Below are 16,929 nucleotides of genomic sequence, written 5' to 3' on the forward strand. Positions count from 1 at the left end.
GACACACAACTAATGCAATGCTAAGGACATCAACATGACCAAGTTACTTCAGTACTTAAATACTGAAGTTTTTCACTTACCAAAAACAGTCATTACATGTTCATCTGAGAACAAGTTATGTTTAAAAATAATTGTGCAGTTCAGGAAACACCGTAGTTGTTCAATAAACATTTTCATTTTATTTCTACTGCTGGTGATTGGAACCAGGGACACTCTACCACCATGCAAATCCTAGCCCTGTTAGTTTTTTGTTTTGACATGGGGACTTCCTAAATTTTGGAGGCTGGCCTCTAATTTGTGATCCTCCTGCCTCGACCTCCTGGAGTTGCTGGGATCACAGGCTTATAACCCAATCCCTAGTTTGTTGTTTCTTCCTTTCAATTCTCTCTTACTACTGGCTAATTTTTTGTTCTCTGACTGAAAAGGTTCACACCATTTTCCATGTATTTATAATCATTTAAGGGTTTCATCAATACTGTTTTTAATGTAAGAGGGCTATCTCTGTTGGAAATGAAAATTAAATGGGAAAAAATAAATTTAATCATTATCAACAAAAAGAAATAAATGGTGTTTGGTATTCTTCAATTTTTCTTTTGAGTTATGTTTATAGCTGAGAATAATTTCAATAAAAATTCTATAGCAGAGCTATTATGATATAGAAAAATTAAAAAGCATTAAACATATCACTGCCCTTTTCAGTCATTTGATGTGAATGATCATGTTGGACACTGTGATATTTTTATTTCCATGCTTCTGCTGGTTTAACATTAATTGATCAATATAAAACAAAAATCTGTCCAAGTGACCCCACTCAAAATAGTTTTTACCTACCTATAGAATAAGATTTAAACTTTATTACTGCATGCCAGGATTTTCATAATCTGACCTTACCCATTGCTTCATTCCAATGTATTTGCATTATAACTCTATACCCCAGATTCCAATAAAAATAGCTCTACTTGTTTGCCTTTCCTGGGTTATGCTATGACTTTCCACATCCTTAATTCTCTGATGATGTGATTATCCCACCTTTTAATATTCAATTCACCTTCATCTAGAAATTCTACTTTATACTTTCAAGACCCTATTAAAAATCTCATCTAATTTGTGAAGTTATTTTCTATTGATTTCTCTCATAGAATTTATTTTATTTATACATGTAAGATAGTAATTATACCTAAACAGAAGGTTGACATCTCAGATGAAATATCTTGCACATAAAGAGTGTCATTTACGTGAATGCTAAAGTAATATGCACTGAATGATTTTATTCATGTATTAATTAATGGTAATAAAATCTGTCCATGAGCAATAGTCACAATAGTTTCTCATGAATAAACAAAAATTCTAGATTCATATTTACTTAAGATTCAATCTATGGTCTACTGTTTTCCAACAGTGCAGAGTAATGTTTGCAGAAATCATTGAGGGAATTTTGTATACATTAAAATTTTTAGGGACTTCTGGCTATCTCATAGAAGCTTTTAGGATTTTAATTGAAGGAGAAAAATGATTTATTTACATCTATATGAGACGACTCTCTTAAATTTTAAAATACTGTTAGCTTGTAGGGGTAAAAGGTCAGATGTCTATATAAAGGTAATTAAATAATAGATGAGGTAATTAGAATTAAGAAGAAAATGACTGAGGAAAAAGAAAATACAAAACAATTTCTTCCTCCAATATGAATTTCAAAACCTCAAGGAAAATAAAATCTAGAAGACACAAATCAATTTCCATAAAATATATATTTTGTTTCAAAAATAAACTCAGTCTCAGGATGGGGGTGTACTTCTTATTGGTGTACAAATCCTAAAATTGCTACTCAAAATGATGATATGCTGTGAATAACATTAAACATGTCAAAAAATGTTTTAGCTTCCCAAAGTAAATATTTATTATATTAAAACTACTACAAGGTTATAGATTACTTTTTCTATATTCAGTCTGATGCAAAATTTTATAAGCTACTATATTAAATAATTTCACTTGGTGGTAGACGGTATTTTAATTCTACTGTCACTTAACTCATCAATATAACTTATTGTCAGGAATTTAAGGAACAAAATGGCATAATGTACAAATTAAGAACAAGTCAACATATTCCTTGTCTATAAATTCAAAATTAAAAAAAAAAAGCAGTTGCACAGTGGTCAAAGTGACTCGAACTGACATAGACGATTTATTAATTTGAAGCATTTCATGTGAATAGTCAGACTTTTCACTACATAAATGTTGATATGTTTGAATTGGGGTACTGCCACTGACTCCAAAATGGATATTACATAATACATGTAGATGCACCACAAACTAAGACAGGAAAAAAAAATTAATTCTGGATGACATTCTATTTTCAGAATTAAAGGCTTATATATAATAACATCAGCTTTCAAAAATTCATGAGGCCCTATGAGATTGAAAAGGAAAAACTGATTTTAATATGTTAATATATTTGATTTGATATATTACAGTTTCCTATTTCTTTTTTTTTTCCAGCTATAAATATGAGATAATGGCTACATCTGTTTTTGACAGATGTGTTTGCCTTATGGTAAACTATCTTGGTAATTTCCTGAGTTTCTCTAGTATTCACATATCTGAGTGTCATTTGTATAAAAAGTGTTCATATGAAATAAAAGAATGATGAACTTTGCCTCGCACTTCATAAAGAAGATTTGGAGACACCTTTTAGGAGCTCCTGATAATTATTTTTCCCTAATCCCCACATTACTATTTATCTTTTCAAATTAATTTCTCCTATCTCTCCCTTATAGAGAAAGTTTACTTTAAAACTATCATCCTCATAATGCTCAAGTAAGTATCCTTTTTGTCTAGTTAAATCCTTCAATATTTCCTTCCAATTGGATCATTTGCCTTAGTGTATTCAGGTGCTTAAAAAGCATTTTCAATCCATAACACCATTTTCTTAGGTGTTTTCCCCAAACCCCTTTCTATTTTCCATTATTTGACAGTCTTCTTGAATGGGTAGGGAATCTGTCGAATTTCTAAACAAAATTCCAGGATATATCCTTTGCATAATTATTTTCTTTTTAAATTTTTTTATTCCTCTCTCTTAACTCCTCTCAGTGAAATCAAGTGATGTGTCAGTCATCTGACTGCATAACACCCCTTGAGTCTCTTTTCCTTGGTGTTCTCGAAAGAGGCAATGTTGCTTCTTTTGGGCTGACATTGGCACTGTGACAACACAGCTTTTTAAGCACCCCCACCCCTTCCTTATGGACCACTCCTTTCCTGGTTTTGATAATTCTTCTTCCTTCTTCCTTCTTTTTCTAGGCCATTCTCTTCTGGATATCTCAAAGTATTCATTATCCCTCAACTTCATGTGTACTTTCTGCATCTATGATTGTATTTAGGTAGTGTTTTTACTTAGATAAAAGTAAAAATCCTGTTCATCTATAATGTCATACCTAACTTTCATCTCTTAAGAAATCTTCATTGAATAGCTATCAGTATTCTATCCCTCCTTTGAAAGCCTCATATTTCTTTACCTACACTTAAATAATGACATACCATTTCCCCTTTTTATAATATGCTTAATGCTTTATTTGCCTTACTATACTGTAAATTCCTTGAAAATAGCTTTCATGATTCCAAGGAGGGTTTTCCATTCGTTGAATCCTCATTGGAATGTAGGCTCCCTGTGAGCAGAAATATTTATTTCACTAAATATTCCACCCTTAACACTTGGGATAGTGCCTGGTAAATACCAAAAACCCAGTAAATTTTGGATGAGCAAACATTCATTGTATCCACTAAGATGGTCCTATGTTTGTAATAAATATTAAACAAGGAACTAGTTAAAAATTCAAAACATATTGTTCCAAGTGAATGCTTCTTTACTTAAAAATAGTGAGTCACACACCTATGACAGTGATGCCTGACTGCACATTTGAAAGTGTCCTCAGAAACTGTCAGCCATTTAATAGAACCAGTTCAGTATCATTTTGTTTTAGATAAAATTATCCAGCTAATATATTGATTAAATTTGACTATCAATTGCATTTGGCTGACAATGAAAAAGGAAAAAAAAAAGGTACATTTTAGTCAGATAACTCATTTAGAAGTTTTCAGATTTTTGGATTCATACAGAACATACTGAGAATTCTTTTTTGGCAAATTGAAATATTTAACTTTTCTTCCCAATTTCTAAATGTTGTATGCTCTAGGACTTCATCCTGGCTCCTATTTATTTTTTCTTTGTAGTCTTTCTCATCAATTTACTTGAATTAAAGTGAAATTTTCTGTCAATGATTTCTAAATGTAGACAGCCCAACCTTTCTGGTAGCCAAAGTGTAAATGACAGGTGCCTCTTCTGATACTTCCACATGGGTGCCTCAGACAGGTCTAATTAACAAGTTCAATTTTAAATTCTTCCTTTTAATGACCCAAGTATTTTCTAATTGTGTTTTCTCTGGAGTGACCTCACCATGTCTTCATCACATTAATAAATTGAATCACTGTCTACTGTTACAGAATTCACACTCCAAAGATTTAAAAATACATGATTTTATACTGTTTCCAAATATTCTCTCAAAGATTTGAAATTGTTTTATATTTGCTATTGTTTTCCTAGTATTTCTGAATGGCAAAAGTTCAAGTGATCCATATTATTGAGTCATTTCCAGTATAAAATATGGTATTGATCATTTAAGTTAAATTAACACTTAAATGAAAATTTTAGCTTTCATTTTATATACAGCATCTAAAACTTAAAACATTAAATAATTCAAGTGTTATTTCATTTATTTGAAAATCAAATCATTTTTCCCTTTTAGAATTCCTTCATCCCTAAATCAGTTTTGAGTAAAATACTAACCAATACATTATAACTACAACATTTTGGCATATATACCAAAATGCATTTCAAATTTTTTACTTAGTTCATTCCTGCTACTTTATCATGACTCTGTGTCTCATTTTCCCTGCCTGTGACTACTTTCCCCTGCTTTCTAAAGGTATTACTGTCTGCCTAGGTATTGTTAGAAAAATCATTGCTTTAAGATCAGAGCTTGAACTGTTACCTCCCAAACGCCTGCAGTAATTCCCTAACGCACTTCACATCACCGGGCTTCCAGCCACATCCCTAGTCCCACATCTGCCATTCCTAGTCTCACGTAGTGGTACTCATCTGCTCCCAACAGCAACTTGCCACACATTGCTACATTTCATCTACGTTTCTGAGAGCGTCCTGTCATCCTCCTTTCTCCAACTTCATTCTGCCAAGGAAACAGAAGGATCTGCTCAGATGTCTCCTATGCCAAAAATATTCTTCAACACCCTAACTCTGGGCTGGATTTTCTTTTTTATGACTATTATTTGTTTGGACTTGTTCTGCTACACTGATCTCATGGTTTTTATGTCAAATTCTCTTACAACACTGTGAGTTCCCTCAGTGCCTTAGTTCATGTCTGTATTCATAAACACAGTCATTTGTTAAAGAATGTTTGAATAAATAAATACATAAATACAGACTGAAAATCTCTTCTGCATCCCCCATTTCTCAATGCAGTAAAATATCAAGGGCCAACAAGTAGAAGTGTAGATAATGTGCTCAGACTGAAAAAAATAATACTATCCTAGTGTTTGGTGATTAATATCACAGTAGCATCAATGACTAAATCTGGAATTATATATTTTATTGTCCTCTTAGAGGTTTTATTCAATATTTGTTAGAGAATCAAGAATTAAGCTCTCCAACATTACTGCTTACATAGTCAGATTCATAAAGAGATAAAAGGTACTGTACAGATCCAATGTGTCTGTTTAGAGACCTAGAGGTCTAATTATGCTCTATAGGAATGGCATGGTAGGATAGCAAAAGCTTTAGACTAGACATTTATAAACCCTGAATCAGCATTACCACTAACTTAAGGCTTTGGAATCTGTTTTCTTACTTGTAAAATTAAAGAGTTCAAAGTTTCTTCTTAACTGAATATTTTGTAATTTGGCTTTCAAAAGAACAGAGAACCATTGCTATTGAAGCATGCTATCAAAGTAAAATAACACACAATTTCTGGGGGAAGTTTTAGACTTGTTAAATTAACAAAATTATTTTCTTACAGTTCTTAATAAATGGTTGAGTATTATACCAAATATTTGTAATTTATAAACACACTTAAAATTCTCTGGGTTGTGTTGAGATATTTGAGAGGTACAATAATTTTAAGGAAGGAGAGGGTGTTCTTTGGGACTCTGAGAAATAATGTCCCAACATTCCTAATTAGAATGTTTAGCAAAATTTACTGATATGCATATTAAAGAAAGAAATTTCCCATATTACATCTACTCTGTAGTAAATCATTCAACACTTATTCAGTGGCTTTACAATGAGCATAAAGTTTGATGATGATAATATCTCTATTTTTAATGATACCAGCAGCTGGAATCTAGAAGCAGATTTTTACCCATGAGAAAAAGAGATGTCACTGAAACTCTTAAAGTCAAGTGAACTGGAGGATAGTTGTGAAGTTTAATAAGAAAATAAACTGATCCTGCTTTCAGTTTGGGGAATACATTTTTTCCAGTAAATTGTATGGCCAAGTGAATTCTGAAAGTCCTGAAAGACAGCACAGGAATGTGAAAATATTGATACTGAAGTATTGTTATCTAGTCTAATAAAAATGTACTGGGTTTGAAATAATAGGAATTCATGGCAAATTACACAATTTCTCAAATGTCACTTACATGAATTATAAAGTATCAATGTCTTCAAACATTTGTAACTTATTTTTCTTACAATAAATATTTAATAATTTACTCTAATTCTCTATATATGACAATAATTTTTCATTTCTTTCATAAGACCAATTTATTATTCATAAATTTATGGGAGCATTTCTTTTAAATTTTTTTTTTCTGAGATTGGCCAATGATTGCTAAGAGGATGGATGTAGTCATCACTTCATTTTTCTTGCTCATATGGAGTTGCTTTTGCAGCTGCCTATTCTGGGGAGGTCTGGGAAAAAGGAAGGCTTGCTAGGAAGGGTCCAAACTGCATGAATCATAATGAGGAAATGCAATGCAGAGCAGAAAACTGGAGAACATAGAAGTATTATCCCGGCTATAATTCTAGGTTAGTTCTAGAGAAAATTGCAAAGAATGTCAAGTCTGTGCTCAGCCCCTTGAGTCTGGCTCAGTTTCTTCTCCCCTAATCTGCATGTATGATTCTGGACTCACCCAGTGCACAAGAGCCTAACTCCTATTCTCTAATTTCCCTACTGCAGTTTTCTTCAGCAGCTCTTTTAGGTGAAGTTCAGGCTGTGGAAATCTTCTTAATCTGTTTTATTTCCATATACAAGTAGAAATACATTGAAATCATAGTCATTACACACTGAATTATGGAGAGAGATATGAAGAAATGAAGCTTAGAACCTCTAAAGAACTCTGAAATCACGTAACAAAATTTTTTTGTCACTTATGGAGAACACAAACAAAATTTAAATACTGACTTAGAGGAAAAACAAACATACTACCACAAAAAGATCAACTGGCTTTAATTCTGTAGCTTTCTGTAAGTCACTATAGGAAAACAGGAAATTAAGAACACAATTTAGCTTTAAAATTGGAATTAATTATAGCAAACGAGGGTTATTTAGTATTTTGTCCTCAAATTTTCAAAAGTTGGGTTTTAATCAAGGATTGTACTGTGAAATGTTTTTGACCCAAAGTGCAATTTAAGCAGCTAGAAGTTTTAACAGTGGAAAAAAATATGGAAGCCACAAAATGGAATATAAAAAATGCAAATTGTAAGGCAGTTAAATAAATGGAAACTGATAAATAATTTGAATGGAATAATACCTAAGAAGCAGAAAATATTTTGGAATTCAATCACAGAGGAGGGGACTGACAGTAACTACTAGAGGCCTTAAACTTGGTAATGTTCCCTTGGCCAACTCTCCAACAGGTTGTCAATAAAATTACAATGTATGGTTCTATTTCACTAGCTTCTGTCATTAATGACTTGGTTTCGGTCATTTATAAAGATATCAGAAGGACTGATTATCCCTGGAAACTTGAGAACTTTCACTTGGTCACCAATAAGATCAAAAAATTACTGGTAAGCAATTATTAAGATACACATTTATTATTTAGGAATCAATGGAGATTACTGGATTTTAGGGAATGCTTATTAAATCTTTTGGAATGAAAAAGTTACTGCTAACATTTAAATCATTCATCAGGCATCTAGTGGTAGAATTCAAAGGTACAGTACTCAGTGTAGAAGTCAAAGTGTGAATAATATTCTGAGACATAAAAGGTAAGTTAGCTTCAAAAACTCTTGAGTTCTATTCTTTATAAATCTGTATGTGGCTCTTCTTTACAAAAATAGCAGTATGTGTATTTTTATGAGTTCTTGATGTCAGATTTTTTTATTCTAAAGTACAAAATCAGTAAAATAACAGCAAGTGGCCTTGCGCTGTGGTGCATGCCTGTAATCCCAGCAGCTCGGGAGGCTGAGGCAGGAGGATCTTGAGTTCAAAGCCAGCCTCAACAAAAGTGAGGTGCTAAGCAACTCAGTGAGACCCTGTTTCTAAATAAAATACAAAATAGGGCTGGGGATGTAACCCAGTGGTAGACTATCCCTGACTTCAATCCCTGCCTGGTACTCCTCCCCACAAAAACAGCAAGTGCTGCTTTGATCAATTTTGTATGACATTCTTGATAGAACAATGGCATATTAGGCATAAATATATATTTGCCTTTCTTTTCAAATAATGCGATATTCAAGTTCCAAAATCTTTGAATTGTTTATCTATCTTCTACCTATCATCTATCTATCCACCTACGTACCCCCCATTCACCTACCTACCTATAATACTTGATAAAGGATGCACAGAATGTAGAAAAACAGGACACCTGAATGCAAATAGAAAAAAAATTAAGTACATCACTTTTTTTTTATTCTACTTAAAAACCCTAAGTAACCTTTTCCTATTAGAGGGTTTATTAACATAGAATCCTTAAAGCTACCTTCTGCTATAGCACAGCATATAACACCTTCAGTGAGCTGCTGAATCCTTTCCAATATTTTTGCTAAAATAATAGGTAATACATACCAGTGCTGTGTATCTGGAATTATTAAGCTGATGATAGCAAAAATACACAATTATGAGAAACAGAACAAATACAAAAAAATAACTCAAAGAGAAGAAAAAAAGTAACATTTGAGCTAATAAAACAAAAATCTCAAGAGATCAAGTCATTTCCAGAGAAAAACTATAAATAGCAAAAATAGTACCATTGATAATATGAAAATTAGTTTTGAAACTTACATGAATTGTGATAGAGTGATAAACAAGATTCTTTTAAATTAACTCTTTGTTTCTATTTTATAGGAGACAATTTCCTTTTGTTTTCTAGGACATTTTTTAAAAGTACTAAAAATTCAGGTCTAACATTTGAAATGTACATGAAATAATTATTTGAATATGGCTGTCATGGTCTCTCATCTGTAAAGGAAGCTGTTCTTTTTATGTGTGCACTGAATTCAGTGTGTCATTGCCTGTCATGATGTTTTTCAAATAAACTAACAGAATGTATTGACCAAGAAAATAGCTGCATGATTCTTCAACATTTTACATTTATTTCTGAGTAAACAGCTCATTATGCAAATAGCATAAATCAATGGCTAAAAGAGTAGGTTCAAAAGGCATGTGTTTTATTGCTGCTTTTCTTCTTTTTTTTCTAAATTTCTTTACTACTTATAACTGCAGAACATTTTTAAAAGTGCTTAAATCTATTAAGTGTGAGAGTAATAATACTTACCTATCTGTAAATGCTATGAATGCTAAATGGATCAGGTTTAAATACTGAGCAAAATACAGTAAGTAGCCAGTTTTTCAGTCAATGTGTATGAGCTATTTTGATTTTGTCCCCCTTGGTTAACATATATGAACTCAGCTTTTAACTTAACTCTTTCATGTTTTCTTGATATACTGTCACAGCAATGAATTAAAATGGTATTAGAGAAAATTCTCCCATTTGGAGACAAAGTTATAGAAAAAGACATAAGTTTTGTCTATATTTAGGCCTAGGATTAAAGTCCAACCTGCTATTCAAATTAGTAAATTTGAAACAAGCTTTACTTTCTTTAGGTAAGAAAAAAACAAAACTTTTTAGATATTCCAGGTTAAATAAGCGAATGTTGCAATGAAATTTGAGTGTTTATGGCAAGTACTAAGAACTCAGTAAATTCTAGTCTCCTCTGAATCTACACAGGTAGATAGAAAAACAGATAAATATATAGATAAAACACAGATGAGAGAGATGATGGAATGAGATAAAGTAATGGACAAATGAAAAGGAAATAGGGAGATGTATGACAGAGACAGATGAAAGATTAGAGACAAAAGCAGAGAGAGAGATCTCTCCTTTCTTTTAGTTACATATGGTTATTTGAAAGCAAGATTTAAGTAAAATTTATTTTTGACATTCTTTAAAAGTTCCAATCCTTCCTGACATGTTCAAGCACTTGATAAATATCTAGTAAATAATGAATAAATTAAATCTATGAATCAGTCAAGGAAATATTATTATAGGTAGCTTTAAAAGTAATATTTTGAAATGGAGGTCAGTTTTTCTTTCCTAAGTAATTGACAGATCACCTAAACCCAATTTCTATGTGCATAATAGAAATACAACAGACACTAGTATGGCAATATGTAAAACAGTGAATGTGTAACCGATGTGATTCTGCAATCTGTATACGGGGTAAAAATGGGAGTTCATAACCCACTTGAATCAAATGTGTGAAATATGATATGTCAAGAACTATGTAATGTTTTGAACAACCAACAATAAAAATTAAAAAAATATTTATTTTAGTAATAAAAAATAATAAATTAACAATATTTAATATTAATAAATTACTATTAATAAATATTTACATTTATTAATAGGGACATGTGGAAATTATTTGCTTTACAGAATTTCTATTGGCATTCTCATTCTTATACTACCAATTATTTCAATGTGTAATATTAATTAAAATATATTTTGGCCTTTTACAAGAATGATAGCCACTTTTCCAAGAATTAATTTCTATATAAAAATTGAAAAAGTACATTTGTAGTATGACATATTTTCAGAAATAATTAGACTTTCTCTTTTTTTTATAGGGGAAAATATCTCAAATACACTCCCATTAAATATATTAGTTAGTGAGTAAAAGCAAATCAGAGTTAATATGAACAGCAAATTTTTTGTTCTGTTTCTTTTATTTATATAATTCCTTATAAAGATATAACAGTACATGCAGACTCTTCACTTACTCTGTGCAGCTTTGTGACTAGTACCTATAAATCACTTTACATCTCATACACATAGTTGGGTCTATCTCATGCTGTGCATTCAGACATCAAGATCCAACAATCCAGCATTTAAAATGTATTTTAAAAATCTTTATATATTATAATATTACAGAGCTACAACCCATTATGACAATATAAGTCACTTTAAATAAACATCCAAATTTATAGAAACTGTGAAAATCAGATATTTATTCATATTGCTTCTGTTAAATATAATTTTTAAAATAGTATTGCATTGTTATGTAGAAAGCTTTTGTAATAAAAATCAGGAAAGCATCATTAATCTAACACTTACTATTTAGCAAACAAGGCTTTTTTGTGAAGTAAATCTTCAAGTAAATACAGCAAAATTTTATTCAATGAAGATAGAAATATAAGCATTTATTTCTGTTTTGAATATATAAAAGTATTACATGTAAACTTTTTAATATATTATGTATGTTTGTATTGAAATTTCGACATGAACTTAAAAATTAATAAGACTTTATCTACTCATGTTTGAATATAGAATACACTCTAGACAAAAGTTTGCTTTTTATGAATCATCGAACAATAAATAATTTAGAAGCTATGCTTGCATGGTTTAAATGTAGCTTCTTTCTCCAAAAAATATCAAATAATAAATACTAAGTATACTTAATAGTATACCTACTTATCTAACAAATGTATTTGAAAGAATAAAATCTGACTGATACAGCAGTTCTTTTCTTTCCTTCGTGTGTGTGTGTGTGTGTGTGTTACTGCAGATTGAACTCAGGGCCTTGTGCATGCAAGGCAAGCACTCTATCACCTGAGTTATATCCCCAGCCCCAGCTCTTTTCATTTTTTACTCTAGAACATAAAACAACCTATGTATAAGCTGTTAAGTCTTACACAGAAATGTCTTAATTCTCTTTGGGTGAATCACTGACAAGTATTTTATTGTGTTTGAAACAATAAAAATATAAACAATAAATAACACTAAGTGAACAAATTAAAGATGGACTTTTAGAAAATATGTTTTTAACAAGTCATGTTTCTTTATTATCTCAATGTAGGCCAGTTCATGTTTATTTGACGTCAGTGAAGACATATAAATGTAAAACAAAAGAATCCAAACTCTGGTTTAGCTACTATTTGACTCTTGAAACACTATAAGGAAGCTAAACTCTGAACTAAAAATAAATCAACCGTGGTAAGAGATTCAAAATTTTGATTTGAGTTTTCATTTCAACTAAAGTTATCAAATTTACTGATTTTAATATCGTAAATTTGTTTACTAGAATGTACATATCTAATTAATATACCCCATATTTTCCTTGTTAACAAAACCCCAAATAGAAAAGTTTAGGAAGTAACTATGAAATAAGAATGATATACTTAACTTTGGTCAAGTTCTCATATTAAGAAGATTACCCAGGCCCTCCTTTTTCAGCTGTGACTGTGATATTGAATATTTTCTTTTTATCTGGATTTTAATAAAAATCATTTAATCATAAGATTTGCTGCTTTTTTGATCTATTATCAATGGTCTATTCTATCGTGATAAATTGAAACTCTAGGTCTAATAATAGGTTTATAATGACTGCTTAAGCTTTACACTTTGAAAGCATTGGAAGACTTCACTCACCTTGTTCAAGTGGTTGGCTTTTAGTTGAAGTAGTTTTCATCTTGAGTGCCTCCCTAACAGACATGTCACAGCAGGAGCCTTTGTTAGTGTCTTGGTCACTGTCAGCCTGATCACTGTCCCCGTGCCCACTGTCTCTCAGGCTGGCTCTTTCTGGGTCCTTAAACGTGGAGCTACTGAAATACATATAAAGAAAAAGAAGAGAAAGTGTTGTCTCTACTAGTTTAAATCTGAAGTGTAGTCTCTAGCAAAGCAATTTTGACACGAATGCAAATGGGGAAGCCGAGAAAGTTATTTAATAGGCCTTACCTTTGAACAAACTGCTGCCTGCTGCCCATGTAATTGGGCTCTGCGGGAAAATTGTCTGTCTGTGAAAAAGAAGGAAAAAAATACGTATAGTTGTACACTGGACAAATCTCCTGCAGAGCAACAAGATTTCCTAGTGGAAAAATGATTAATAATTTAAAAATTCCCTTAATCTTCAGATTTGTACATTTTAATTAAATTGGAAATTGCTGACATGTAATTATGTACTCAGAACAATTAAATGATTCCGGTCCACAAATTACCTGTTAAAGTAAACAAAGAGCCTGTCATAACTGGCATTCTCTGTTAGTACCAGGATGGATGACACTGTCTATGTTGGTTCTTTGCTTAGATATTAAGATTGAATATTTGTGGGAGGAGTGGGAAAATGACCTAATTTCTCCATATTAAAAGTGTGAATTATTTAATCAACTCATTTTTAAACATAATTACATCATCTGCTGGGATTCTCTGACCTTCTTGATGTAATATCATTTAAAGTCATCCACTCCTCTATTAAAAAATACAGGACCTTTCCTTCAAATTTTGCCAGAAACAGACACAAGCACTTCACATATGGTTGATCTCATCTCTAATTCATTCTCGGCTACATCCCAACTATGGAAATTATATTAAGCAATCCAGTGAAAATGAGTGTCACTTTCTGGTTCTTAAAAACAAAGTAAAAAAAAAAGAAAAAGAAAAACACGTTATTTAAAACATCGAGAGTGAAGACACTGAGAAACCAGGCTTGTTTTTGTGGTTGTTTCTACTGCTTCCAAACTGATGTGGAGGTCTGCCAAAAAGAACTGAATTCTCCTTGTATCATGGAACAGAGTCTTTTGGGAGAAAGAGACTGGATCTTTCATAGATCTCCCTATACTGTACATTCATACACGTTACTTCTTCTTGCAGCTGACACAGTGACAAAGCTTCTCCTGTTTTCTGCATCACTTCATATCACACCATTATGCCCTGAAGCAGCTATGGTTCATACAAGACCATCTAGCATGCAAGGATCAATGACATGGACCATGCAATTCATGAAGCAGAGGGTCCAAGGTAAAGATTAATGCAATGCAACATGTGTTTTCCTTATAAATAAGTCTAACTTAAAATATAACTATGTTTTTTTTTTCTTTCAATATAACATTTAACTCATTTGGCTCTGTGAACTATTACCGGGGGGAAAAAAATTAAGAAAAATTACTTGAACTATTATGTAAAATTCACTATAGTCTAGAAGTTTGCTGGTAGGACTATGTCCACAATTTGTTTTTATTTACACTTTTTTTTTCTTCCTCTTCTACTTTCTTTTAAGGCCAAATGACCTTTATCAAGCTACTTCAATGATGAAGGAAAAAGTTGGATTTATTTTTCACTCCTAACCATCTTTAATTAGTGTTTGTAGCAGACATTTTTCATTAACACGTGAACTAGTTCCTGGATTCACTGAAGCATCTTAATTTTTGTTTCTATATTGACAACTCTTAACTTTTAATGATAAATTGGTTGTCTAGTAAAATTAATAGTACTAGTCTACGCAGGCGGCAAAAAAATGTTTGCTAAAGAATTTTGCCAATTTTCTGAATTGTAATTATTTAGAAATTCTACATACTTAATACTAGTTTAGCTTTTTGTGTGGGGCAGGGGTCGGTTCCAAGGGTTGAACTCAGGGGCACTCATCCGCTTAGCCACATTCCAGCCCTTTTTTGTACTTTATTCATAGACAGGGTCTTGAGTTGCTTAGCGCCCTGCTTTTGCTGGGACTGGCTTTAAACTCGAGATCTTCCTGTCTCACCCTCCTGAGCTGCTAGGATGAGCCATTGCACCGTGCTTAGTTTATCTTTTGAATTGGTCAAAAACATGTATACAATCCACCATTGCTGACCTTACTGTTAAGAAGACAAATTCCTGGATAGTAAGGAGAAAGTAGAATTTTAGGTGGGTGCGTAGTGTGTGCCTGAAATTCCAGCCGCTCACAAGACTGAAACAAGAGGAATGCAAATTCATACCAGCCTCAGCGACTTGGAGAAACCCTAAACAACTTAGCAAGACCCTGTCTCAAATTAAAAAAAAAATAAAATCAGGGCTGAGGATGTGGCTCAGTGGTTAAGAACCCCTGGGTTCAACCCCAGCACTAGTGCCCCTGAGTTCAATCCCTGGACTCGCCACCCCGCTAAAAGCTAAATTAGCATTAAGTATGTAGAATTTCTAAAAAACTACAGTTCCAAAAATTGGCAAAATTTTAAGCAAACATTTTTGCTGCCTGTATACAAACAACAACAACAAAAAAAAAAAAAAAAAAAAAACATTGTGAATTGGAAACTCTAGTTAGGAAATAATATAAGCATTCTTACAGATAGTCTTGAGATTTTAATGGTGTCAATTAGATGAAGTCCAGTAGGATGAGAATCCATATTCAGTTAGACCCTGGGGAAACTTTTCCTCTCTTTCTAACAGGGATATTTCTAAAAATGTTCGCAAAAAGATATATGAAAGAGGAGGAAGCAATGTGGAGGGAGGAAAAAAGAAATCTAGAAAAATCTAAGCTGGTTTATGATCATGGAAGTACAGTTTTAAAAATTTACAAACTGATAAGTACTAGAGTATCAGAAGTTTAATAACAATGGCTGCACTCATCCATTAAAGTACACAGGAATGTGAGAGAATGTGCAAGTGTGTGTATAATTAGCATAATGAAATAGCCATTTGGCCCTTAACAAACATACAACCAATTCACTACAAAAACCACACTGGTTTAATATAGAGAGTAACATTTTCATTACCTAGGCTCCAAGGGTGTCTGAAAACTCATTTAAAATAATCTGAATATAAAATAACAGCATTTGCATAGAAAAATGAAAGAGGGAAAAAGCCATATGTATCACAGCATCATTTAATTTAGAAATAGAAGCACTTTCAGATATTTTACAACACTGTACTCTAAAAATTCAGTGCTAACTTGTATATTTATAATTCTTAAATTTTAAATCTTAGAAGAAAATAAAATATGAAATGAGACACTTGTAACTCTTTAATCTCAACTGAGTATTTTAATATGCATATTTATAAATCTTGAAAACTTTATGCTAGTTTATAATAATTAATCACTACAATGTTTTCTCCTCAAACTCAGCTTGGACACAGTGATGTTTAAATCTTATTTCAAGAACATAATATTTCTCAAAAAAAATGTGTACCTTGAACTGGTGGGTAGATACAAAAAATGTTCTCAAGTATAATTTTTTTTAAAACTTAGATTTGATAACCTATTCAATCAATGAGACAAAAGTTATTATTATTTTTTTTAAATCATTGTTTGCTTGTAACTATGTTATAAAGTAACATAAAAATGAATATGCCCTCTGACTTTATTGTTGTTGCTTTGTTTCTTAAAGACAATAAAAATTTAGAGATTCTTTCCTTTGTGTACAAAACAAATATAAGCAAGCAATCAAAAACTTAACTGAATAATTTCTGCAGGAATTGATGTGATTATTTTCCTTTACACATTTCTCTACTAGTACTTGGCAAATTGTACATTTATAAGTGATATTTAAATTTTTATCAGCAGTAATCAATAATAAACTATTCCTAAACTATGACATTCTCTAAATTTGTTCATTCCAATAACATTCTGAAACACAAATCATAATTTCAAAAACAAACTCTCTGAGAAAGGTT

General features: G+C 31.8%; 1 protein-coding gene across 4 annotated transcripts in view; it reads right to left on the reverse strand.

The window, feature by feature from the left end:
- Pcdh17 (protocadherin 17) overlaps nt 1-16,929 on the reverse strand; it is a 93,946-nt gene that overhangs the window by 43,821 nt on the left and 33,196 nt on the right. For 3 of the 4 annotated variants that reach the window (XM_071611463.1, XM_071611465.1, XM_071611462.1), the window contains 2 exons: nt 13,246-13,304; nt 12,940-13,112 (listed from right to left, as the gene is read on the reverse strand). In XM_071611463.1, the coding sequence (XP_071467564.1) occupies nt 12,940-13,112; nt 13,246-13,304 (232 nt within the window). The remainder of the gene's footprint in view (nt 1-12,939; nt 13,113-13,245; nt 13,305-16,929) is intronic. The other variant, XM_071611464.1, reaches the window with a different exon arrangement.

The sequence above is a fragment of the Marmota flaviventris genome, chromosome 4 (genome assembly GCF_047511675.1).
Source record: "Marmota flaviventris isolate mMarFla1 chromosome 4, mMarFla1.hap1, whole genome shotgun sequence".
Classification (NCBI taxonomy): Eukaryota; Metazoa; Chordata; class Mammalia; order Rodentia; family Sciuridae; genus Marmota; species Marmota flaviventris.